We start from the raw sequence: 26,825 nt of genomic DNA on the forward strand, positions 1-26,825 counted from the left end.
GGGAAATAACTCAGCCACCAAGAATTTGGTGTATGTATGCACGAAACCCAGTGTTTGATATCCCACTGCCTGGAATTCAAAGTCCTTGGCTTTCCTCTCTTCCTCCTCCCTGGCAGTCCAGAGACCTCAACTTGAGCTATTTTCCTAGGTCTATTATGGGTAGAGAGTACCAGAAGAGAAACTGTAACAAGGATGACTTACATTATTCTTACGGATACTGATCTCCAATAGTCTGTCCCCATGTCACCACTCTAGGATGCAAACATTGAACAGAGTGGGAAACAAATGCTAGTGTTTACAAGCACTGAGGGTGGGGTAGGGTCTCATTCTCCTGCTAGAAACAAATGACACTTATGTCCACCTAACTGGTTCAAATTCAAAATGGTATGTACTTTCATGCAAGATGGAAAGGAAGTAATGGCTTCCAAGACAGAAGAGCAAATATTTTTATCTTTGAAAGCAAAAGCCTTAGTAACAAAAATCAAAGATCCACAATTTTTGATCTTGAAAAAGCCTTTCAAAAGATCTAATACAGAATTTCCAAAAGTCAGTAGGATTTGTAAGATGCTCTGTGGAAAAAAGGTTTTGTGACCAAATAGTTTGGGAACTGTCACAGGTAATACTATTCCCCTTCCAGATTTCCAAAGCATGGAGCATATTAAAGGCTCTGAGAAGTTCTGCCATAAAGATACACTTTAACCATGTGTTTCCTTTAAAGGAGGAAACTAGAGGAAGTGACATATCGAGGTCACACAGAGTACCACACCTGTCACAGGAAAGATCAACGGGCAATGGCAACATCAATTTTAGGGAGAATGTGAGCCCAACTAAGAAGTTCTTAAAGGACGATGTATCTAAAAATGGAATTCTCCAACCATAAGCAGAATTATGTTGAGTAAGCCCCTTGGCCAATGTCTACTGCAAAATGGAATAAACTATTATCTTAACAATTCTTTAAACATGTTTGTTAAATTGTGAACCCCAAAGTGACAAAACCTGAGACCATTTCCCTTCATTCACAGAGGAAATCAGAAGCACACAAGACATACTTTTCAGAAGTCAGTGATGACAGGTTGTCCACCTGGCCTCCAGCCAAGACGATATTCATATCACTGAAAGCGCTGACTACTTGCTGCAGAAAATTATTGGCTCCCACCTTACAGCAATTATAGCCGAAGACAAGGACCACACGAAGTTCAGGGTTATCTAAAAGACCTGCAGAGAAACAAGGGCAACAGTTAAAGACAGCCTTAAAACAGAAATTATTTTATATATGTTGCAAAATGAAATGTTACTGTTAATGACTTGCGCTCCTTGTTAAGGGCAATTTAGTAGCTTATCAAGTTTTCCATTTTTTTACATTTTAAAAATCTTATTTTACATCTTCTTTGATCTTGTCAAGTTTTCCATTCTTTACAAACATTATGCAAAATCGTAATTACAATTTTTTTCTATTAAAAAAACTAAATGGCTATTTGTATTAAGAAATAATACAATCAACACAAATAACAAAGCAGCTATGTACTGAGCAGCAACCCTGGGTGGACCAAGGTGCAGGCTGCCTCCCGGTCAGGAACAAAAGGGAACACTGGTTTACAGAGCTGGGGTGGCAGCAGTGAGAATTTAAAGATTTTTTTTTTTTTTAAGGAGAGAAAAGGTGCTAACCACCTATAGTGTGCTGAATAGTGCCCCCTGCCCCTCCAAAAGGTATATCCACATCAAATCTCTGAAACCTAGACATGTAGGCTTATTTGGAAAAAGGATTTCCGCAGATGTAATTAAGGATATTTTTTATTTTTTATTTTATTTTATTTTTTTTGGAGAGATGGGGTCTCACTATGTTACTCAGTAAGGATCTTGCAATGAAATCATCTGGCTTATCCAGATGGGCACTAAATCCAATGACAGTGTCCTCACAATGAAAGATTAAAAACGGAGAGACAGAGAAGAAAAGGCAGTGTGATCACAGAGGCAGACACTGGAGCGGTGGAGAAAGGAAAAGAACAGACTCTCCCCTAGAGCCTTCCGAGGTAGCACGGCCCCTACTGCCATCTCAGTTTCAGACTTCTGGCCTCCTCCACTGTGCAGAATAAATTTCTGGTTTGAGGCCACCAAATTTGGGGGACTTTGTTAAAAGCAGCCACAGGAAACTACTACATCACTAAAATACAGGCTTTATTCACCTCCTCCAGGGAAGCCAGTGGGAGTAAACGTGAATTAGCCTTTAAAAGTTCCTTCCAAAGCAGGAAAATGTTCAACTCCGTGACGACTAAAAGCTGCTACCACTAGGAGGCGGCAGAGTGTAACAGACAGCCTACTGCTCTGGCCACAGCTCCCAGGTTTCACAGGAGCCTCTGGCGGCTTATTTACTGACTACCAATTTGATTTTTTTTTTTTTTTTTTAACTTTTAAGTTCAGGGATACATGTACATGTGGTTTGTTACATAGGCAAATATGTGTCACGGGGGTTTGTTGTGCAAATTATTTCATCACCCAGGTAATAAGCCTAGTATCCATTAGTTATTTTTCTTGATCCTCTCCCTCCTCCCACCCTCCACCCTCTGGGAGGCCCCAGTGTCTGTTGTGCTCCACTCTGTGTCCATGTACTTCCATCATTTAGCTCCCATGTATAAGTGAGAACATGCAGTATTTGGTTTTCTGTCTCTGTGTAGGTTTGCTAATGATAATGGCCTCCAGCTCCATTTGTGTCCCTGCAAAAGACATGATCTCATTCCTTTTATGGCTGCACAGTATTCCATGGTATTTATGTACCATTTTTCTTTATCCAGTTTATCACTGATGGGCATTCAGGTTGATTCCATGTCTTTGCTATTGTGAATAGTGTTCCAATGAACATACATGTGCATGTGTCTTTATAACAGAATAATTTATATTCCTTTGAGTATATACCCAGTAATGGAACTGCTGGGTCAAATGGTATTTGTGTCTTTAGGTCTTTGAGGAATCACCACGCTGTCTTCCACAATGGCTAAACTAATTTACACTTCCACCAACAATTTTTAAGCATTTCTTTTTCTCTACAAACTAGCCAGCATCTGTTATTGTTTGATTTTTTACTAGCCATTCTGACTAGTGTGGGATGGAATCGCATTGTGGTTTTGATTTGCGTTTCTCTAATGATCGTGATGCAGAGCTTTTTTTCATATGATTGTTGGCCACATGTATGTCTTCTGCCAGCATTACCAAACAGAGTGCTTTGGGGACAGGAAAATGAATCCAATACCTAACACACTTGTGTTTCCATTTGATTTGACCACATGACTTCTACCTTGACAGACCTAAGGCAGTTACCTTAAGGAAACAAAGGGTATGCAGATTCATGAATGACCAATTGCTAACACCAAATAACGACCTGTTCTGGGAAACTGCCTCCGGTCTATTTCCAATTCTCTACACAGTAAATTACTGACTTGGACAGTAAAAAGAACATTAGTCTCATGACATCATATACCCCAAACCATCACTAAAGGATCTTTTTTCTCCTATAGACTAGCCCACAAAATTTTGAGAGAATATGTTTCCTTCTTTAAAACAGATTTTCAGAGTTAGAAGAGGCCTGTGAGATCAACAGTCTAGTTTTATTTTACAATGACTGCCAATGACAGAGAACTCACTACCCCAGGACAGTATAATGACAAACTCTACATTAAAACCCACACACATCTCCTGACACTGATGGCTTTAGGTTTTAGAAACCTTATGACTTCTGGATCTCAACCTTACCTACTGTTTCTAAGCTCTAGATGCTCTTTTACAATTGTCTACTCAACATCTTATCTGAATATTCTAAAGGCACCAGTCCCATTCATTTAACAAACAGACACCCAACGTAAAGGAAAATTAAAAAATCTCGGGACCTCCAAACTCCTTATGCCAAAGGGAAAGTTAAGCCTAGAGGCTGAGTCAAGTGAAGCTCCATCCTCTCCCCAAATTAACAGCTGCTACTTCACAACCCTGTGTTGTTGCATTCTACATTAGCCAGACTCACCCCACACACTCCCACCACCCTGCCAGGAAAGGCAAAAGGCTTTAGGCATCTCCAGATGACTGTTTCCACAAGTCATTCATAAGGAAAATCTTTGCTGGCCCCAAAACCTTTAAGATGTACATCCTCCCATAAAACAAGGACATGTCTGCAATCTATTCAATTCCACACTGGTAACATCCATTACAGGCTTATCTTCCCAGATGCCGCACAAAAACATCATGAGATCAGTAATTCATCCACCTACTCTGAGACGCATAACTGGTTCTTCCTTTCTTCAAAAGGTTCACCTTATCCTCTGTAAAATGTAAATTTACTGGACTAAAGTCTCACAGGAATGTAACCACTCACCTCAGGCCTATCCTTCCCCATCCTTCCTTCCCTCCTTTAAAAACATGTATTGAAAACCTCTGCAGAGTACATGGCCACTCATTTGTGACTAGTGTTTGTCCTGGATACACCCTCAACCTCTGGCTCAGTAAACCTCGAATGATTCAGATTCTTGCCTCAGTCACACATTTTGGTTAAAACCATCTTCTCCAGCGTATTTACTCTCAGCGAATGAACACTTCCCCCTCCCCACAACGCCCAGAAAGTGGAATCACCTTCCCCTACCCCAATTTAGTGAACAGACCCACCTTGGCCAAGGCCGGCTGCCTGACAGAGCAGACGGCTCTGCATTTGACCCACAGAAGGGAACAGAGGGAAGGCAGAACTCCGACTCCTCGCCACTCAAAATCTAAAGGCCCGAGATAGGAGGGAAGGGAAAGGAGCAGTGCCAATTTTTCATGAAAGGTTCTGGGTTTCCCTCAATTCATAGGTAAAGGGTCAACAAGGACCCAATGTTCTGGGCCACCTGCCATAGCATCTGACTATAGATTTTATTCTAGAATTTCCCAAAAGTTGATACATTAGCAGGGGCTCACCACAACTATTAAAAACAATTCCAGAACAGTATTTACAAGGCACTTTAAACAGTGTAACCTCCTGGTGAACCTTTCAAGATGATACGCTGGTCACAAAATGTAACCTCAGGTAACAGAATAGATTGACCTGCCATGTAGGACTGGTAACTAGGATTCAAGTTAAATATATACTGCAGGTGTCTACCAAGAGATGTCTTTAGTTTTGGAAGAGTATCAAACTGTTCTTTCCAGTAATAATCCTGTTAGGTACATGTAGCAAAGAATTACCAGAATTACTAGGGATTTTTCATCCACCAAGCCCCTACTCTCCTCCCTGGCTCTAAATCCCCACTTGCGGTTGGTGCATCTGGAGTTGAGCCTGATCTTCGCCACCCCCAGTGCAAAACCCCATCACAGTGGTCTCTTTAAAAGGTGTCAGCACCACTTTTTCTTTAACGCTACCTTCCTGCCACTTCTGCTTTCTCAAGGGCTGGGCGACTTTCAGGCAGAGCAAGTTCAATCCCTTAAGCTTCAGTACTAATTGTCTCTGCTTCACATCTGGTATTGCCATGACCCCCCTTCAAGTTTCTCTATGATGTCTGCGGGTAACTTTAAAACTTTGTCCTTCTTCAAATTTTTTTGGAATCTGACTTAAGTCATGAAAGTTCCATTTTAACCCCTCTTGGTGGCTGGCAGAATTCAAGAGGAGTAATTAAAGGATCAAAAAGCAGGGAGCAGAAAGAACCTGAACGATCTACAAGCGACATCACCAGATTATCAATCTCATAACACACACTTGAGTATAGCGCGCTGTTCTAAGTACATTACAGAAATTAACTTATTTAATGCCTGTAACAATGTGTTATGTACTGCTTTACTCCTAAAAAGTCTGTGTGAGGATTTGAAACTTTCAAGATTCATTAGTCAATGTACTATACAGCTGCACTAGCCACAGACCCATATGACACCACTGCCACCTTCCTCATCCTCAACACCCAACATCTCAGCAGTCACCAACCACATCCTGTCCATTCAGTCCCAAACTTCATCTTGAATCCAACCTCTTTTCTTCAACTCCACTCATCACTGCCCTGCTCCAAGCTGCCATCTCCTCTTTCCTTAACCACAACAACAGCCTGTTTCTCCTGCATCTACTTTTTTAAAAAAGCATTTTAACTGAAAAATTTTAAAGGCATATACTTCTCATGTACAACACGGTGTTTTGAAATATATATACACTATTGAATGGGTAAATTAAGCTAGTCCTGCATCTACTCTTGTACTCTAAAATGATCACCACACCATAGCAAGAGTGGTATTTTCAAAAGTCTATCAAATTTTGCCACTCCTGTGTTTAGAAACCTGGCTTCCTGCTGCACTTCCCTCAAATATTTTTGATCCGTGGTCAGCTGAATCCATGAATGCAGAACCCATGGATATGGAAGGCCAACTATACCTAAAATTAGGACACAAGATAGCAAGTGAAAGAATGGAGATGGCCATTTTAAGCTGGGAAAAGCTTCAATTTCCAGAAGAAAATGATGCCTTTGAACAAGCCAAAACCACTGACATCAAGCGGCTCAGGAAAGGACACCTATAAGAAAGCTTCACAGAGCACAACAATTTTGGGGTTGTTTTTCCTTGCAGCTTTCTTCTTCGTATACTTGGCACTAAAACGCAAACACGATCTAACAAATACAATAATTTTATCATAAAAGGGGGTCTCCTGCTCAAGATTTTGGCTCTTTCTTACAAACTAACAAAAGTAGGGTCCTAGCTTCAACCAGTGCTATATCAGGGCCTCATCAAAGATTCCCAGGAAGCTCAGGGGGTGGGGTGGGGAACAGAAGACAGAGTACTGCCCAGGGAAGAGCCATGCCACCTCTCTGGACAAAAAAGGCAGCACACAGAAGGTCTGGCCATATGACCTTTACCAGCAGCACTGAATCACAAGGCAAAATAAGCGTCTCTAATGGGGTTTGATCTTTCTCAATTTCTTCTCTCAATCCTGCTCCTCCTGTCCAGTGTTCCCATTTCTGGTCTCTGCACAACCATCACCCCGTCTCCCAGGATCAAAACTCAAAAGTAATTACTGAGGCCCCAGTTTCCCTTCTCTTTCACATCTAATCACTTGTTAATTTCCTCTAATTCATTCCCTACTCCCCATGCCCTAGTGTTATTTCTTGCCTGGACTCTTGAAGAGAACTCCTAAGGGGTCTCCCATTTCCAGTGTCTCCCCACACAGGAGAGCCACATTCACCTCTGTTCAATGACATCTGAGTAACAGCTACCATTTACTGTGTACAGGAACTAAGCCCAGACTCTTTTGCCTGGCCTCACTGCACCCCACCCTTTGTTCCCATGATCTCCTTGCACATACCCTTTGCTTTCAAAACGATGACTGTTTCTCCAACAGGCTCTGGGATTTCCTGGCTCTGTGCCTGTGTTTCTGCATTCCTTTAACCAGTGATATTACTCATCTGTATCTCTCATATGCTTCCCATCCTTCAAGGACTTAAATACCACCTGCTCCAGAAAGCCTCCTTGATGCCTCCCACTGGCAGAAACCCTACAGCAATCTACCCATTCTGCTCTCACAGCACACCTCACATGCTCACTGGGTTATGATACAGTCAAGCACCACGTAACACTTCAGTTAAGGACAGCCAGGCATGGTGATGCACACAGTAAGCATATACAACAGTGGTGCCAGAAGATTAATAGAGCTACAAAATCCCTACTGTCTAGTGTGTAGCACAACGCATTACTCAAATGTCTGTGGTGGTGCTGTTGTCAACAAGCCTGCTGCAGTACCAGGCGTATAAAAGCGCAGCACACACAGTCATGTACGATGCATCATACTTGATGACAATAAATGACTATGTTACTGGCTTATGATTTACTATCCTATACTTTTTATTGTGATTTTAGAGATGACTCCTCCTACTAAGGTTAAAAAAAAAAGTTAACTGTTAAACAGCCTCAGGCAGGGTCCTTGAGAAGGCATTCCAGAAGAAGGCACCGCTGTCATAGGAGATGACCGCTCCATGCGTAGTACTGCCCCAAAGACCTTCCAGTGGGACGAGATGCAGCGGTGGAAGACAGTGACATTGATGGTCTTGACCCTGTACAGGCCTAGGCTAATGTGTGTGTTTATGTCTTAGTTTTTAACAAAAAGCTTACAAAAAGTTAAAAAAATAAATTAAGGATATAAGAAAACTTTTTATCTAGCTGTACAATGTGTTTGTTTTAAGCTAAGGGTTATTACAGAAGAGTTTAAGAGCTTTAAAAAAAAGTAAATATTTAAAATGTAAAAAAGTTACAGTAAACTAAGGTTAATTTAATATTGAAGAATTTTTTTTTTTTTTTGAGACAGTCTCACTGTCACCCAGACTGGAGTGCAGTGGTGTGATCTTGGTTTACTAACACCTCCACCTCCCAGGTTCAAGCAATTTTCCTGCCTCAGCCTCCTTAAGTAGCTGGGACTACGGGCACGTGCCACCACACCTGGCTAATTTTTGCATTTTTAGTAGAGATGGGGTTTCATCACGCTGGCCAGGCTGGTCTCAAACCCCTGACCTCAAGTGATCCACCTACCTCGGCCTCCCAAAGTGCTAGGATTACAGGCTTGAGCCACTGTGCCTCGCCAAACAAAAATTTTTTAATTAATTTAGTGTAGTCTAAGCATACAGTGTTTATAAACTATACTCTACAGGGCTATACAGGGCTAGGCCTTTATACTCACTCACCACTCACTGACTCACCCAGACCAACTTTGAGTCTTGCAAATCTCATTCATGTTAAGCGCCCTAGAGAGGTATACTGTCTTTCATATCATGTTTTCACTATCTTTTTAATGTTTAGGTATGTTCAGATGCACTAATACTTACCATGTGTTACAACTGCCTACAGTATTCAGCACAGTAACATCCTGTCCAGGTTTATAGCCTAGGGGCAACAGGCTATGCCGTATAGCCTACGTGTATAGTAGGCTGTACATCTAGGCCTGTGTAAGTACTATGAGGTTCACCTAACAACAACATCGCCTAAAGATGCATTTCTCAGAACTCATCCCCTTCACTGAGCAACACATGACCATAGATGTATCCTTCATACCTTTTCTGGAATGTCACTGAGACAGAATCTGCATCCAGTTATGACACCTTTAACATGCTGAAAAAAAATTTTTTTTTTTTTGGAGACAGGGTCTCCCTCTGTCACTCAGGCTACAGTAGAGTGGCATGATTTCAGCTCATGGCAACCTCTGCCTCTTGGGCTCAAGCAATCCTCCCACTTCAGCCCCCCAAATAGCTGGGACTACAGGTGCATGCCACCATGCTTGGCTAGTTTTTTAGTTTTTTTTTGTAGAAATGAGGTCTCACTATATTCTCCAGGCTGGCCACCTCAGCTTCCCAAAGCACTGAAATTACAGACATGAGCCACCATACCCAGCCTGAATAAAACGAATGTAGGATTTCTACGTTATGAGCCAACTGAATATAGACAGCCATCTAACTCATCAACAGCAACACATTTGTCATCTTCTTCCTTCCTTATACTAAATTTGCTGCTGTCAGTCTTTCCAGAATCTGGGCTAAGTTGCCCTGGACTGGCTTACTCCAAGGCCTCCAAAGGCACTTGACGCTTTTACGGACAGACTGCCAGGCAACATGCAAATAGCTCTCAAACCAACATGTCTGACCACAGCCATTCCTTTGAGTTTCAGACCTACTACTTTCCAACCCCCTGACCAACTCTGAAAAACATCTAGTTTGCTGAACTTTGTTAGCTCCAGCTAACCTACCAATATCAAGTCTCATTATGTTATGACAAGATCACATAATGTCAGTACATAGCCACATTTGCTCCTAAAATTCACTTTGCCTTTACACTTAACGAAGGGTAAATGTTAAAGGCACTATCTGACCTCTTTTCAGAGGAGGTTTGGCATTCTTAATTTAGGATAGCTTTAACATTGCTGCTAACTCTGCTATTTACATACCCTAAGAGCCTTAACTCTCTACTGCCATTAAATTTCAGTTTGAGACGTGCAGCGCAGCACTGTACCCGGCATACAGTAGCTCCATAAACACTGGCCATCATTAATGGTCACTTCAAGCCAAGACACGTGCATGCTCCTCTGGCATATGGCTTCTGAATGAGCTAAGCACACTTAAAACCTTCAACTCCCTTTCACCTGATGTCCCCTCCTGAGCTACTTATCAACCCTCCCTCTAGTCCATTCCCTGCCACACTACAAGGCCACACTACAGATGTAGGGCCCATGCTTCACACAGTAAAGCCCGCCTGGGTAGAGACCAACACTAGCATCTAGCTACATCTCCTGTTGCTAAGTGCTTTATGGAAGTCATTTCGTTTAATCTTCACAATTCTGTGAATTCAGTGTTAGTTGTTTCCACTTTATAGATGAGAAAAATGAAGGTTTAGAAAAATTTAAAAGCTTCCCCTAATTGGAGAGCCAGAAAGTAGCAGAACCGGGGCGGCTACAAGCCTGCAATCTTTTTTTTTTTTTTTTAAGGTTGACTACCTTCTATTTCTTTATTTTTTTAACTGACAAATAAAATTTTATGTATTTATCAATGTATAACATGATGTTTTTAAGTATATATACATTGAGGAAGGGTTAAATCTAATTAACATATGTATTACCTCATATAGTTACACTTTTGAGGTAACAGTCACTCTCTCAGCATTCTTCAAGAATAAAATATATGGGCCAGGCACGGTGTATCACACCTGTAATCCTAGCACTTTGGGAGGCCGAGGCAGGCTGATCACTTGAGGCCAGGAGTTTGAGACCACCCTGGCTAACATCGTGAAACCTCATCTCTAATAAAAGACAGAAAAAAAAAAAAATTAGCTGGGCATAGTGGTGCACATAGCCTGTAGTCCCAGCTACTCAGGAGTCTGAGACATGGCAATCACTTGAACCCAGGAAGTGGAGGTTGCAGTGAGCTGAGATCAAGCCACTGCACTCTAGCTTGGGTGACAAAGTGAGACTCTTCTCCGGAAAAAAAAAAAAATATATGGCCACTGACTATAGTCTCTGTGTTGTACAACAGACCTCTAGAACTTATTCCTCCAAAATGAATTTTGTATCCTTTGACCATCATCTCCCCAAACCCCCTCCCAACCACCCTAGACCCTGGTAACTGCCATGCAACTCGATATTTCTATGGGAGCAACTATTTTAGATTCCACACGAGTGAGATCATGCACTATTTGTCTTTCTGGGCCTGGCTTATTTCACTTAACACCCTCCAGGTTCATCCACGCTGGTGCAAATTCTTCTCTATGGCTGAATAGTATTTCATTATGTATCTAGACCACATTTTCTTTATCCACTCATCAGCTAATGGACACTTAGGTTAATTCCATATCCTAGCTATTGTGAACAGTGCTGCAATAAACATGGGAGTGCACGTGTCTCTTGAACATACTGATTTCATTTCTAAGTCAGCATTCTTGATAGCTACACTACCCTGTGTTCAACACAGCTGGCTGTTGAAACTTTCCACCATCTATGTGGACCTGACCACCCTCTTCCACATTACCAAGAGGCTCCCGGCCGCTGGTCTTTGCTCCTAATGCCTTTTCTTCCGTGCTTCCCCGCCCATCCACCAACCATTTGCAGTTTTTTTTTTTTTTTACATTGTCAGGGATAGTTGTAAAAACTAGTCTTAATGTTCATACCCCCTTTTTTCCTCATCAGGAAAATGAATTTTACCTTTGCTGCTACACATTTTTTTTTACTCCTGCTAGGTTAAGTCCCATTTCAAATAATGGAGGTTTATCTCCACAGACTAATCCTATGCAGAAATGAGGTGTTACCACTGAATAGCTTTTATGCCAACATCGATTTTTAACAGTGATTCTTTTAATCAGTTAAGTGAATCCCCTATCAGTTCATTTGCAGATGTAAATAAAAGGCGTTAACCCTGCTCTCCTTGAGTAGCTGGTTTGTTACTTATTATATATTAAGTTAAGCTTTCCCACCCAAGCTTAGACATTAAGCCAACCCTTTAACTCATCAAATTCACTTCAGGGCTCCATCCACACTACCTACAGATGTTTCCCAGCATACCCCTTGCTTGACAGACTTGGCTTAATTCACACCTTCCCGAACACTCATCAGGGTCACTTTACTTGTTTCATATTTCTAATTAGTCCACAAAGAACTAACCTGCATCTTCTAAAAACTTCTAAAACGCTTGTTACTAGAATAAAAAATAATAGATTAATAAAAAACAAAAATAGAGCAAAATGAAAGAAACTAATATAGAGCACAAATTCCTTAAAATTCAGAATTAAATACAAACAAGTTTATTATCAATACAGTAATTTATGAAAAAACTTTCATCTCTGATTTTCTCGGGCTTTAATGTGAGTAAAATAATTTTAAAAGTAAATCAACTCTACCGAAAGTGTGTCATACTGGCCTCTGTGAATCACCTGTTTGAATTAGTCACATCTCCAGTAACAGGTGTACTTACTTTAGATTCTCCCAAAGGAACCTAATATCCACCAACTAGCCAGAATTAAAAAGAAAACAAAATTAATCAATAAAATGAGCAATTAATGATAAATAAAAGTAACTTACCTACTTCAGTGAGTTGATGTCTTTCTAATGCAAAATTCTTTGGATCCTTAATAAAATGAAAGGGTTGTATTTTTATTCCTTCAATTTGAGGGAATAATAAAGCAAAACCAGATTCTCCAATTTCTATTTCCTGAGGTCGATTGCTACCTGATCCCATTGGAGTCACTAGAGAAAAATGTAAACAGTTTCACCAATAGATCCAGTAAAAACTAGATAACTACAGTTTAGGTCACTAAGATAATCATCAAGCTAACAAGCCACTATCTGAGTAAAAGTTTCCCAGCTTTGACAGTTTTAGGGTGTAATGTCATGTTTGCAATTTAACTTTCAAATAGCTCAGAAAGAATTTTTTTATAAGCAAAGTGGGAAAAAATAAATGTGGCAAAATTTTTCAACTGCTGAGCTAGATAAAGGGTCTGTGGGCATTTATCATGCTATTCTATTATTCTTTCAACTTTTCCATAGGTATGAAGTTTTTTTTCAAAATAAAAAGTTGGGGGATAGTAAATACACTTTCACAGCAATTCTCATTTTTAAAAGTTTACCCTAAAAATATTTGACAGTTGTATCAAGTATATGCACACTTAAGTATCGTTACCATATAATTTTAAATAGAAAATAAAAAGGAAAACCTGAATGTCCCACACTGGGATTCAGATTAAAAGTTACGCTGATAGAATATGGCCATTAAAATGATGACAAATATATATTTATAGACACGGAAATATGTTTGTAATACGCTCTGAATTTTAAAGGTAGACATTACAGATTGAATTGTGTCATCCCCTCCCCACTGCCTACCCCAAATTCATGCTGAAACCCTAACCCCACCATATGACTATATTTGGAGAAAAGGCCTTTAAAAGACAGTTAAGATTAAATGAGGTGATACGGGTTCGGCCCGAACCCAACAGGACTAGTGTCCGGAGAAGAGGAAACGACACCAGGCACGCTCGTGTGCAAAGAAAAGGCCATGTGAGAGCACGGTGAGAAAGCGGCTTCAAGAGACACCGTCCCTGACCTTGGACTTCCAGCCTCCCAAACTGTGAGGAAATAAGCTTCCACTGTTTAAGCCACCCAGTCTGTGGTATTTTGTTATGGTAGCCCTAGCAGACTAACATAGTAGGTTACAAGTCTAAAGAAAATTACATTCTGTCTGTTGTTGTTTTTTTTTTTCTGAGACAGAGTCTCACTCTGTTGTCCAGGTTAGAGTGCAGTGGAACGATCTCGGCTCACTGCAATCTCCACCCCTCCAGGTTCAAGCAATTCTCCTGTCTCAGCCATCTGAGTAGCTGGAATAACAGGCGTCCGTCACCACGCCTGGCTAATTTTTCTATTTTTAGTAGAGATGAGGTTTCACCATCTTGGCCAGGCTGGTCTTGAACACTTGACCTCGGGATCCAACCACCTCGGCCTCCCAAAGAGCTGGGTTTACAAGCCTGAGCCACCACACCCAGCCCATTCTGTTTTTTAATATTTACATACATATGTAAATAAAGGTTAACATCATAACAGAGTGGTTAACTCTGTGGTGCTTGAAGGTACTTAATTTTTTTGCTTTTGCTTACCTGAATCTTCTAATTTTTCTTTTTCTAACAATAAATAACTATTACTAGTATAAAAAACATAAACTTTTTGTTTTGAGACAAGAGTCTCACTCCGTCACCCAGGCTGGAATGCTGTGATGCAATCTCAGCTCACTGCACCCTCTGCCTCTTGGCTTCAAACAATTTTCCTGCCTGAGCCTCCCGAGTAGCTGGAATTACAGGCATGCACCACTATACCCGACTAATTTTTTTACATTTTTTAGTAGAGATGGTGTTTCACCATGTTGGCCAGGCTGGTCTCAAACTCCTGACCTCAAGTGTGATCCACCTGCCCTGGTCTCCCAAAGTGCTGGGATGACAGGTGTGAGCCACCACACCTGGCCAAAAGGAAAAAAACTCTTTTTTTAAAAAAATGTTAAGCCTTTTAGAAACCAAAGCTACAGCAACCGAACAAATAATATTCATTTGTAAACACGTGAAATCTTTTTGACCTCACTGTACAACACTCTTAAATTCAGATAAAAAAATTTTTCAATGAAGATTACAAATAATAATACTCAGTAGAATACTACTGAGTTGAAACAAAAAAAAAACATAATAGCGTCCAGGTGCAGTGGCTCACGCCTGTAATCCCAGCACTTTGGGAAGCTGAGGCGGCGGATCACCTGAGGTCAGGAGTTCGAGACCAGCCTGGGCAACATGGTAAAAGCCGGTTTCTACTAAAAATGCAAAAATTAGCTAGATGTGGTGGTGGCAGGCACCTGTGATTCCAGCTACTTGGGAGACTGAGGCAGGAGAATCACTTGAACCCAGAGGTGGAGGTTGCAGTGAGCTGAGATCATGCTACTGCACTCTAGCCTGGGCAACAAGAGCAAAACTCCATCTCAAAAAATAAAATAACAGCTAACATTTACTTACTGCTCTCTGTGTATCTCTAGTGCAAATGCTTTACAAGTGTTAACTCATTTAATCCTCACAACCCTCCAAGGAAGGTACTACTATCATCATCTCCACTTCCTTGATGAGGACAGTGAAGCCCCATGAAGTTAAGTAACTTGCTCAAAGTCCTACAGATAGTAATCAGTACAGCTGGCATTCCAATCCAGGTATCTAACCACTGCCTCAACAGAATCTCTCCTCCCCCAATTAGCTACAGAAAAGAATCAAAAACAATAAAAACCAGCAAAATTTACCAGCAGCAATCAAGCATAGTCAGGGGCATAATAACCTCACACTACAGAAGTCAAACAGCAGTAGCAAAGCAGAGAAAGAGAAGTTTCCTAATAAGGCTCATCTTCGCTCCTAATCCCAGCCCGTCTCACCCCCACCCACCAGAAACAATACTGCTTAAACTGACAAAACTCTGAAAATGCCCACAAATACTTCCTAATTTGGAGGGAGGCAGAATGAGATCTTTCCCCTCTTATGAACGACTACTAGATATGCATTATCCAGGTAGCCTTGAGATGAGAAATACTAACTGCAATAACTTAATAAACATTAATATAAGTCAAATATAATGCCATGGTAAATATGACTAACTTTACTGTATTTTAGATGGCCAGAAATATAAATGCGGTTTTTAGCTACAAATAATTCACCAATCCAAAAGACCCCACATTAATGCAAGAAGGAAATCATCAAGTTGCTAGTTTCTCTCACCTACAATTCCTGGGGTCACAATCCCAAGGACCTGGCATTGTTTGGGGAATAGCTTCTCAAGGGCAAGCGCTGTTTCCATACTAGTTCTTTTCCTTGCTGTAAAAATACAGTAGCAAAATGATTAACTATCATCCATTTAAAGTCAAATCTGAGAATGAAAAAGTAAAAAAGCAAATACTGGAAATCTTTAAGTTACTTGGCACCAGAATGTTCTCCATAAAGGTCTAAGACAGGCGTCCCCAAACTTTTTACACAGGGGGCCAGTTCACTGTCCCTCAGACCATTGGAGGGCCGCCACATACTGTGCTCCTCTCACTGACCACCAATGAAAGAGGTGCCCCTTCCTGAAGTGCGGCGGGGGGCTGGAAAAATGGCCTCAGGGGGCCGCAGTTTGGGGACGCCTGGTCTAAGAGCTTTGATTAAAACAAACACTTTACCTGTTTTGGGCTCAGTTTTTAAATTCTAAATCTGATCTTTTGCATTACTAGCCTGCCTTTCCCCTTTGTTCATATATTGGTTTTGCTGCAATGATGTCAAATTTAGCAGTAACAGCTGAATTTTAGATTTGCTATTGTATGTTTCCGTTCAGCTGATATTGCAGCATAACTACTATCTGACTGCATCAACAGTTAACTGGATTCAAATGAGACAATGAGAACCCATTATCTAAGCCTAATTTGAGGCCTCAGTGTGCCCATCTTGGATACCATTCTGCCATTTCCCTCAGCAAGCCAAAATTGCACGATTTCCATACATAACTTTCGTAAACAGGACCTCATGTTCCAACATAGCAAAAGGCCTGAATAGCCAAAGTCATACATCCTATTTTAATAATAAAAAGTGCCTGGAGAATTAAAGCATCTCAAAATGAGAACAACACCTTTTTAACAAACTTGTTTCAACTGCAGTACAAGGTTTAGAAATCAATCTGAAGCAGAAAGGGTTTGTCAAGGTTCAAAGATAGATTTTTTTCACGGTTACTATGGGTGACAGTCACAGAGCCTCAGAGAGTCAGTTCACTCTCAGGACGAGTACGATATTGAACTCCAAACAGAAGGCACATAAGGAAAAAAAAAAAAAAACAGAAACGAAACCTTTTCTTTTGATATTTACCTCTCTTGTGGCCACGACACTCTTCCAGACTAATGAAAGTTTCTGAATCAGCCATGTAAAGAACTGTATGTGGTAAGATGCGAACATTCTGCAAAGGAAAAACAAAAAATTGAAATTGGATCACAGGAATCCATGAATGCTTTTGCATGGTCCCTTCAAGTATCCCCAGTCCACAGTGCAATCAAATTAGAACTCAGGATTAAGAAACTCACTCAAAACCACACAACTACATGAAAACTGAACAACCTGCTTCTGAATGACAACTGGGTGTAAATAATGAAATTAAGGCAAAAATAATTAAGTTCTTTGAAACCAATGAGAACAAAGACACAACATACACCAGAATCTCTGGGACACAGCTAAAACTGTCTTTAGAAGGAAATTTTATAGCACTAAGTGCCCACAGGAGACAGGAGAAAAGATCTAAAATTGACACCAAAACATTTCAATTAAAAGAACTGGAGAAGTGGCTGGGCACGATGGCTCATGACTGTAATCCCAGACTTTGGGAGGCTGAGGTGGGTGGATCACCTGAGGCCAGGAGTTCAAGACCAGCCTGGCCAACATGGTGAAACCCTGTCCCTACTGAAAATACAAAAAATTAGCAGGGCATGGTGGCATGTGCCTGTAATCCCAGCTACTGGGGAGGCTGAGGCAGGAGTATCAGTTGAACATGGGAGGCGGCACTCCAGCCTGGGCAATAGAGACTCCATCTCAAAAAAAAAAAAAAAAAAAACTAGAGAAGCAAGAGAAAACAAATTGAAAAGCTAGCAGAAGACAAGAAATAACTAAGATCAGAGCAGAACTGAAGGAGGTAGAGACACAAAAAAATCCTTAAAAAAAAATCAGTGAATCCAACAGCTGGTTTTTTGAAAAGATTAACAAAATAGATAGACCACTAGCCAGACTAATAAAGAAGAAAAGAGAAAAGAATCAAATAGACACAATAAAAAATGACAGAAGGGATATCACCACTGATCCCACAGAAATACAAACTACCATCAGAGAATATTATACCTCTACACAAATAAACTAGAAAATCTAGAAGAAATGGATAAATTCCTGACACATACACCCTCCCAAGACTAAACCAGGAAGCAGTTGAATCCCTGAATAGACCAACAAAAAGTTCTGAAATTGAGGCAGTAATTAATAGCCTACCAACCAAGAAAGGCACAGAACCAGACAGATTCACAGCCGAATTCTACCAGATACAAAGAGGAGCTGGTACCATTCCTTCTGAAACGATTCCAAACAACAGAAAAAGAGGGACTCTTGGCCTAACTCATTTGAAGAAGTGAGCATCATCCTGATACTAAAACTTGGCAGAGACACAACAAAAAGAGAAAATATCAGGCCAATAACCCTGATGAACATCGATGTGAAAATCCTCAATGAACAAATGGCAAACTGAATCCAGCAGCATATCAAAAGCTTATCCACCATGATCAAGTTGGCTTCATCCCTGGAATGCAAGGCTGGTTCAACATACACAAATCAATACATGTAATCTACCACATAAACAGAACCAACAATAAAAACCATGTGATTATCTCAACAGATGCAGAAAAGGCCTTTGATAAAATTCAATACCACTTCATGCTAAAAACTCTCAATAATTCAATGCTATCCCCATCAAGCTACCATTCAATTTCTTCACAGAAGTAGAAAAAAGTACTTTAAATTTCATACGGAACCAAAAAAGACAATCCTAAGCAAAAAGAACAAAGCTGGAGGCATCATGCTACCTGACTTCAAATTATACTACAAGGCTACAGTAACCAAAAGAGCATGGTACTGGTACCAAAACAGATATACAGACCAAAGGAACAGAACAGAGGCCTCAGAAATAATGCCACACATCTACAACCATCTGATCTTTGACAAACCTGACAAAAGCAATGGGGAAAGGATTCCCTATTTAATAAATGGTGTTGGGAAAACTGGTTAGCCATATGCAGAAAACTGAAACTGGACCCCCTTCCTTATACCTTAAACAAAAATTAACTAAAGATGGATTAAAGACTTCAACTTAAGACCTAAAACCATAAAAACCCTAGAAAAAAACCTAGGCAATACCATGCAGGACACAGGCATGGGCAAAGACTTCATGACTAAAACACCAAAAACAAGGGCAACAAAAGCCGAAACTGACAAATGGGATCTAATTAAACTAAAGAGCTTCTGCACAGCAAAAGAAACTATCATCAGAGTGAACAGGCAACCTACAGAATCAGAGAAACTTTTTGTTATCTATCCATCTGCCAAAGAGCTAATATCCAGAACCTGCAAGGAACTTTAACAAATTTACAAGAAAAAAATAACCCTATCAAAAAGTGGGCAAAAGATATGAACAGACATATCTCAAAAGAAGACATTTATGCAGCCAACAAACATATGAAAAAAGGCTCATCGTCACTGGTCATTAGAGAAATGCAAATCAAAACCACAATGAGACACCATCTTACGCCCGCCAGAATGGTGATTATTAAAAAGTCAGGAAGCAGACACTCGAGAGTATGTGGAGAAATAGGAATGCTTTTACACTATTGGTGAGAATGTAAATTAGTTCAATCATTGTGGAAGACAGTGTGGTGATTCCTCAAGGACCTAGAAAGAGAAATACCATTTGATCCAGCAATCCCATTCCTTGGGTATATACCCAAAGGATTATAAATCATTCTGGTATAGAAACACACACACACGTTTATTGCAGCACTGTTGACAATAGCAAAGACTTGGAACCAACCCAAATTCCCATCAACAATATACTGAATAAAGAAAATGTGGCACATATACACCATGAAATATTATGCAGCCGTAAAAAAGGATGAATTCATGTCCATTGCAGGGGCATCAATAAAGCTGGAAATCATCATTCTCAGCAAACTAACACAGGAACAGAAAACCAAACACCACATGTTCTCACTCATAAGTGGGAGTTGAACAATAAGAACACATGGACACAGGGAGGGGAACATCACACACCAGGGCCTGCTGGGAGGTGAGAGGCTAGCAAAAGGACAGCATTAGGAGAAATACCACTATGGGACATACATACCTATATAATAAAACGGCATGTTCTGTACATGTATCCCAGAACTTAAAGTATAATAAAAATTAAAAATAAAAAGTATCACCCGGTCCAAACTGCTGGTACTCTACCTTCTTTCAGATCAATGTTGGCATTCTGAGTCCATCTATTTCTCATTTACTTTTCACTCATGCTCTTTCATTTTCATTTTGTTTACTAAGCACCTATTTCTTCATTCCAGCCCTCAAGAAGTTCATTTTCATAATAACTGAAGCTCTTAGAACATAAACATCAAGTACCAGCAAAAGATGCATTTGCTTTATTTGAAGAGGCATCACAGTAACAGAAAAATCTCAGAACTGGGAAAGGTATACAGGCTGTAACACTCCTCTTTTCACTGATTATCAAACCAAATACTTCAAGCCTCCATATCCAGCCTTGCCAACAAGTTTCCTTCAGGGCCCCTTGGCTTACTATTAATATTACCCAGACATACCCACTTCCCCATATAATCTCCTGTCGCTCTCTTCCTGTGGAACTTAAGACTGTTTCCCTCTAGAGACACCTTAAGTGCCACCTACTCTCCAAAACCCTTTCCTAAACTTCCCCAGTATTCTGGACCTCAGATGCAACATCTCTTACCCCTAGTTAATCTTATTTGTGCCCTACCTTCCCTATGAGCTGGGCTTATTCAGACTCACCTGTTTTCAACTAAACTTTCCAATTAAACACAAATGGCAAGGCCGGGCGCGGTGGCTCAAGCCTGTAATCCCAGCACTTTGGGAGGCCGAGGCGGGTGGATCACGAGGTCAAGAGATCGAGACCATCCTGGTCAACATGGTGAAACCCTGTCTCTACTAAAAATACAAAAAATTAGCTGGGCATGGTGGCCCGTGCCTGTAATCCCAGCTACTCAGGAGGCTGAGGCAGGAGAATTGCCTGAACCCAGGAGGCGGAGGTTGCGGTGAGCCGAGATCACGCCATTGCACTCCAGCCTGGGTAACAAGAGCGAAACTCTGTCTCAAAAAAAAAAAAAAAAAAAAAAAAAAGGCAAAGTGAATTAAATGAAAAGGATAAAGATATTTTTCTAAGCTAGCTATTTGCAAATTTTTTTTACTACCAGAACAAAATATAGTACTTAGGACATAGCAAAGACTCACTGTTGGTCAAATGGAAAAAAAAAAAAAGTTTGTCCATGATAATTTGGGGGAATGTCAAGATGTTTCGGAATACATTCTATATAAACTAATAAAAGAGACAGATAGCATGATAACCTGTGGGGCCCAGGGTTGCCCAAGACCTATGGATATGGTTTCCTTGGTCCACACAGCATTTTCAAAAAATGTAAACTGAATGCCAACGTTCACATTCCAAAAAATTTTTTACATAAATGTGGATTTCCAGATTCTTCTTAAAAACTGGACACAATAGCAACACTTAGACTATGAGCCTCTTAACTAAGGCTAAACAGAAGCAAGCCTTTCCAGTCTGCCATGGCGCTACCACTCTATTAAGCTACCAGACCCTCTTCAGCTACCTGCCTGACCTTCAAGTCATCTGAGTCTGTGATGCCTGGTATAGTGAGGAAAGGAAACAGAACTCAAGAGATTTAGGGGCCAGGTCCGGTGGCTCATGCCTCTAATACCAGCACTTTGGGAAGCTTAAGTTGGCAGATCGCCTGAGGTCAGGAGTTTGAGACCAGCCTGGCCAACATGGTGAAACCCCATCTCTACTAAAAATACAAAAATCGACCAGGTGTGGTGGCACATATCTGTAGTCCCAGCTACTCAGGAGGCTGAGGCAGAAGAATCACTTGAACCTGAGAGATGGAGGTTGCAGTGAGCCGAGAATGGGCCACCCACACTCCAGCCTGGGCAACAGAGTGAGTCAGTCTCAAAACACACACACACACACACACACACACACACACACAGTCTCAACACAGTCTCAAAACACACAAAGAGTCAGTCTCAACACACACACACACACACACACACAAACACACACACAACACCCCATCCCCCCATCCCACCCCACCCCCGCCCCAGATTTAGGTCTTAGGTCATAGTGGCCACAAACTGGCAAAATAACCCTCATCAAGCTTTAAGGCCTCAGGTTTCCTATTCCTGATTAAAAGTCTGGTCCTGAGATTTTATGAGTTTCCCTTTCTAGCAGCCACTGAAAAGCAATTGCTGAATTTTCCTTCCTAATTCACACTAGAAACAGTGACATAACAAGCCTCGATATGAAGTGTTCGCAAAGCAGTGTAAGACAGCTAGCACCACATTCCACTGTTCAGAGAAGTTACAAATGGCAAGCTGGTTTATAAAGCTTTTGGTGGACTTTAAAATACTTCTTTTTTTTTTTTTTTGAGACAGTCCCCTTCTGTCCCCAGGCTGGCGTGAAGCAGCACAATCTCAGCTCACGCAAACTCCACCTCCCAGGTTCGAGCAATTCTGGTACCTCAGCTACCCGAGCAGCTGCGATTACAGGTGTGCACCACTACACCCAGATTGTTGTAGTTTAATATTTTTATTTATATATTTAACATTTTTTCAATATTTTAATATTTTTAAATATTTATATTATTTTTAGGGGAGACAGGGTTTCACCATGTTGGCCAGGCTGGTCTCAAACTCCTGACCTCAAGTGATCTGCCTGCCTCAGCTTTCCAAAGTGTTGCGATTACAGGTGTGAGTCACTCTACCCAGCGGACTTAAAATATTTCTAATAGAAATTTCTAATAGAAAAGTTAAATCAACTTTCTTTATGGCTATAAACATACCCATTGTCCACTAGATAACTTGGAAAACACAATCAGCATGTATGATTTAAGTAGAGTTTTCGTGTGCTTGTCTCATCAGCAGTTCACTACAATGCAGAACTCCTCTAAGGGCATTACTGAACTCTGTGAACTTGAATAGTGATACTAATAAAAGAGTATTTAATAGACATCTATTGAGAACTTATACTCCCTGTACTATAGGCAATGTGTTATATGCATTACATTTTCATTACTGAATCCTTACAACAACTCTATAAGGGCATAGGAAAATTACTATTTTTCTTTTTACTTTATGGAGATCGCACCTGAGGCTCAGAGAGGTTAAGCAGCTTTTTCAAAGTCATACAGCTGTTACACGCCAAAGCTAGGGTTCACACCTAAGTCTGTCCGGCTATAACAGCCACTACAATGTATTAACTCTTACAGTTATAGGAAAATAAAAATGAAGAATACAGAGAGAAAAGTTTTTGTTTTGTTTTGTTTTGTTTTGTTTTGAGATGGAGTTTCACTCGTTACGCAGGCTGGAGTGCAATGGCGCGATCTCGGCTCACCGCAACCTCCGCCTCCTGGGTTCAAGCAATTCTCCTGCCTCAGCCTCCCAAGTAGCTGGGATTACAGGCACGTGTCACCATGCCCAGCTAATTTTTAATATTTTTAGGAGAGACGGGGTTTCACCATGTTGACCAGGATGGTCTCGATCTCTCGACCTCGTGATCCACCCGCCTCGGCCTCCCAAAGTGCTGGGATTACAGGCTTGAGCCACTGCACCCGGCGCAGAAAAGTTTTTAAACATTAAATAGAAAGAAAAGCTAACATTTTGGCTTTCTTTTCTACTCTCTTTTTTGTCTTTAATAATTCAGATGATACTAAATATGTAATTTCAGTCTTTTCACTTTTACAATCAACATTTTCTTGTCATTAATGTACTTGCAGTTTATAATTTAATAACTTCATTACATTAACATTAGATTTTTAGTATTCCTTATTATAAATGATGCTCCAGAGAACATTTTTGAGGAAGTCTGCCTGCACTTTGAATTTTTCCAAATGATAAACTTCTGGAAAGAGATGGCAAGAGTTGGGACAAAGTGCGAGAGAAGAAAAGTTTTCTAACAAGCCTGCCTTTGGATACTGGCCAGCTCCCTGGGATGAGAGTTCCAGAGCCCAAACAGGGTAAGAAGAAAGACCACCCAAGGAAGGGGGAAACAGAAGATTGGTTACATATGGGGCATTGATGTAATATCTAAATACATTAAGAATGATGAGAGGCTGGGCGCGGTGGCTCAAGCCTGTAATCCCAGCACTTTGGGAGGCCGAGGCAGGTGGATCACGATCCAAGAGATCGAGACCATCCTGGTCAACATGGTGAAACCCCGTCTCTATTAAAAATACAAAAAAGTAGCTGGGCATGGTGGCACGTGCCTGTAATCCCAGCTACTCAGGAGGCTGAGGCAGGAGAACTGCCTGAACCCAGGAGGCGGAGGTTGCAGTGAGCCAAGATCGTGCCACTGCACTCCAGCCTGGGTAATAAGAACGAAACTCCGTCTCAAAAAAAAAAAAAAAAAAAAAAAAAGAATGATGAGAACCAGGTGTCTCATTGCCCAAAAGGGAGATACAGATATGAGCAGACACAAAACTAGAAAGCATCCTGCGTTAGATTCGAAACGCTGCACCTGTGTGAACTCATGAGTTTCCACGTATATAGAAATATAGTTGTACACATGTGTATACATACATACTGATTATATACACACACATGCATGTATATACATACTTACATTCCTTGGCACTAATGACTGAGCTTTGGAGCAGCAAATCCCTCAATGGCAAGGAGTACATTTAGAGAATCTAGATCTTGATTTTTAAATATCACACTCCCATCAAAAGAAGCCAGGGTTTCATGGACAAATGGCCGATGCCAGGACCAAGGCAGGTAAAACCCAAGGCAAGCTTAGAACACCTTGTGCCAGACAACAAGTGGTCATCTCTAAAGACAGTGAAGTCAGCCTGAAGGAGCTCCCCCGAGCCCTAGCCAAACTGGGTTGGGAGGCGGGGTGGAGGGGCCGCGGTAAACTGAACACCAAAATAAATGCTGATAAGTAACAGATTATATCCCACTGAAATAAGACTTGGAGAGTGTGTACAGATATAAATAAACGAATCGGAATTTACATAGTTTCAAATTATCTCTTCAAAAAACACTTAATCACTACAGAAGTGATTTTAGTGAAGAGACACTTGGCCGGCACCACTTTAACCAAGTAATCAAAGGTAGTATCACCAATAACGAGACACATGGAAATCACATGCCACCTAAAGGATGCCGTGAAAAGAGCACAGCATGACTTCTGTGATTATTTCCTGCCAAACCTAGTAAGAAACTCACAACCTAGTAAGAAACCTCACACACGGCCAATTGATGGATGTTCTACAACACAGCCTGTAATTTTCCTAAGTGTCAAGATTGGGAAAAATCAAGCAAAGCTCGAGAAACTCCAGATCAAAGGAGATTAAAGAAACATGACTTATTTAGAGCAACTCGCAATTGGGAACAGAACTTTTTTGCCATGAAGAACCTTACTGAGACAACTGGCAAAACCTGAACCGAGTCTGAGGATAAAATAGTAGAAAGTTATCAGTGATGATTTCCTGATCATGACGGCTGCACCGTGCTTATGTCTGTAAGCCGTAGGAAAGTAAAAAGAATGACAGAGCATCAGGTTGACGCTTCACTGTCAAATGGCACCCACCCACTCCTCAGAGAGATGGTACACCCTGCAGCCCCCCTGACTCCAGTCCGAGTCTTTCTCTCTCCAGGTATTGCCTCCCCTTTTGAAGTTGGGGGCCAGAGAAGCAAAAGAGTACAGGATCGGGAGTTGAAATATTTGGCTTTAAGTTTTGGTTCCTGGCTTTCTAGGTGTGCTGCACTGAGCAAAACACACCCAGTTGCCTTCCCAGTAAAACAGACACAACAAAAACTTGCTTCAAGGGAAGCAGGTGGAGAGAAGGTTCTGCACAGCGTGGTTGCTAACGGTGAAAATGTGGATCCTTATAAGGCCCAACATTGGATGAACGGTCAAGGAAATCATGACACATCCTTAAAGTGTAGTCACTAAAACTAATGTTTACAACATTTTTTCACGGCACGAGAAGATGGTCCTTGAATTAACAAGACTGGGATTAAAAAAAAAAAAAAATAGTTCTCAAAGACCGAACCACCCACCTGCCGTGGACTGCATGACACCCCTTGCTACTTGCCTCCAGCTCCTCGGCTACCACGCGAACCAAGCAATGCCTCTCCAGGTGGCCGGCATCGGCCAGGCCCGCGGAGATCCAGGTCAGGCTCCGATGGGTCCGCAGCACTCGGCGCACACACTCCCTCCATAAGCGGCACACGCTGGGGACGCAAACGCACCAAGGATTGCGGACGGACGTTCGTTCCCGTCTCTCCCACAGCTCACAAACCCCCACGAGCTGGCGCGGCAGCCGGGGAGCCCTGCGGGACCCGGAGCCCCCGGGGGAGGTGGGCGTCGGGGCGCTGGTTCGGAAGGAGAAAACCTTAAGGGGAACTTCGCTCCTCAGGGAAGTCCCGGGGGCGCTACGGCTGGAAGATACCTCGCGGGTGGAGGTCACCGCAGGCAGCGCGAAGGAGCCGGGGGCGGTCCTGGGTCCCCAGGGTCTCTCCCCACCCCGCCAGCCCGGGGCATGCCCACGGCGCGTCCCGAGGCCAGCGTCCCGCCTCCCCTCCTCACCAGGCCACCCGCAGCAACGCCTTGGCGGGCAGGAAGGTGAGCACACGCTCCACCACCTCCGCGAGGTTACTCAACACGAAGGTGCTCCGTGGGTCTACGGAGGAGGAGCCGCGGCGCTCGCCGCCGCCACCCGCAGGCTCCATGCCTCACCAGCCCGCCGGAACCAGTCCTACGGCGGCTCGGACGGACCCGGTGACGCCTGCACGCGACGGCCGCCCGGCGCGCACGGAGCAGGCGCCCGCACCACTTCCGCCGGAAGGAGCCGGTGGGCGTGGCAACGCCGCTGCCACCTCTGGCCGCCGGGTTTCCGGTGCGGGGCCCGGAGCCCGTGCTTGGGGGTTGAAGTCGTCCGATCCATAACACGCCCGAATTTTTTTTCTTCTTTTCTTTTTTTTTTTTT

At 41.9% G+C, this 26,825-nt stretch overlaps 2 protein-coding genes across 2 annotated transcripts in view; one reads left to right on the forward strand and one right to left on the reverse strand.

Moving 5' to 3' along the window:
* The window catches only part of NRG4 (neuregulin 4), a 76,810-nt gene extending 75,709 nt beyond the window's left edge, over positions 1 to 1,101 (forward strand). The window contains exon 6 of the mRNA XM_074392644.1: positions 1,023 to 1,101. Coding sequence (XP_074248745.1) covers positions 1,023 to 1,066 — 44 coding nt within the window. The 3' untranslated portion in view covers positions 1,067 to 1,101. The remainder of the gene's footprint in view (positions 1 to 1,022) is intronic.
* The window catches only part of FBXO22 (F-box protein 22), a 29,397-nt gene extending 2,752 nt beyond the window's left edge, over positions 1 to 26,645 (reverse strand). The window contains exons 1-6 of the mRNA XM_039468737.2: positions 26,426 to 26,645; positions 25,932 to 26,070; positions 16,855 to 16,942; positions 15,742 to 15,837; positions 12,533 to 12,697; positions 1,050 to 1,215 (exon numbers count right to left, since the gene is read on the reverse strand). Of these exons, the coding sequence (XP_039324671.1) occupies positions 1,050 to 1,215; positions 12,533 to 12,697; positions 15,742 to 15,837; positions 16,855 to 16,942; positions 25,932 to 26,070; positions 26,426 to 26,568 (797 nt within the window). The 5' untranslated portion in view covers positions 26,569 to 26,645. The remainder of the gene's footprint in view (positions 1 to 1,049; positions 1,216 to 12,532; positions 12,698 to 15,741; positions 15,838 to 16,854; positions 16,943 to 25,931; positions 26,071 to 26,425) is intronic.
* Positions 26,646 to 26,825: the final 180 nt, after the last annotated feature.

The sequence above is a fragment of the Saimiri boliviensis genome, chromosome 2, assembly GCF_048565385.1.
Source record: "Saimiri boliviensis isolate mSaiBol1 chromosome 2, mSaiBol1.pri, whole genome shotgun sequence".
Taxonomy (NCBI): Eukaryota; Metazoa; Chordata; class Mammalia; order Primates; family Cebidae; genus Saimiri; species Saimiri boliviensis.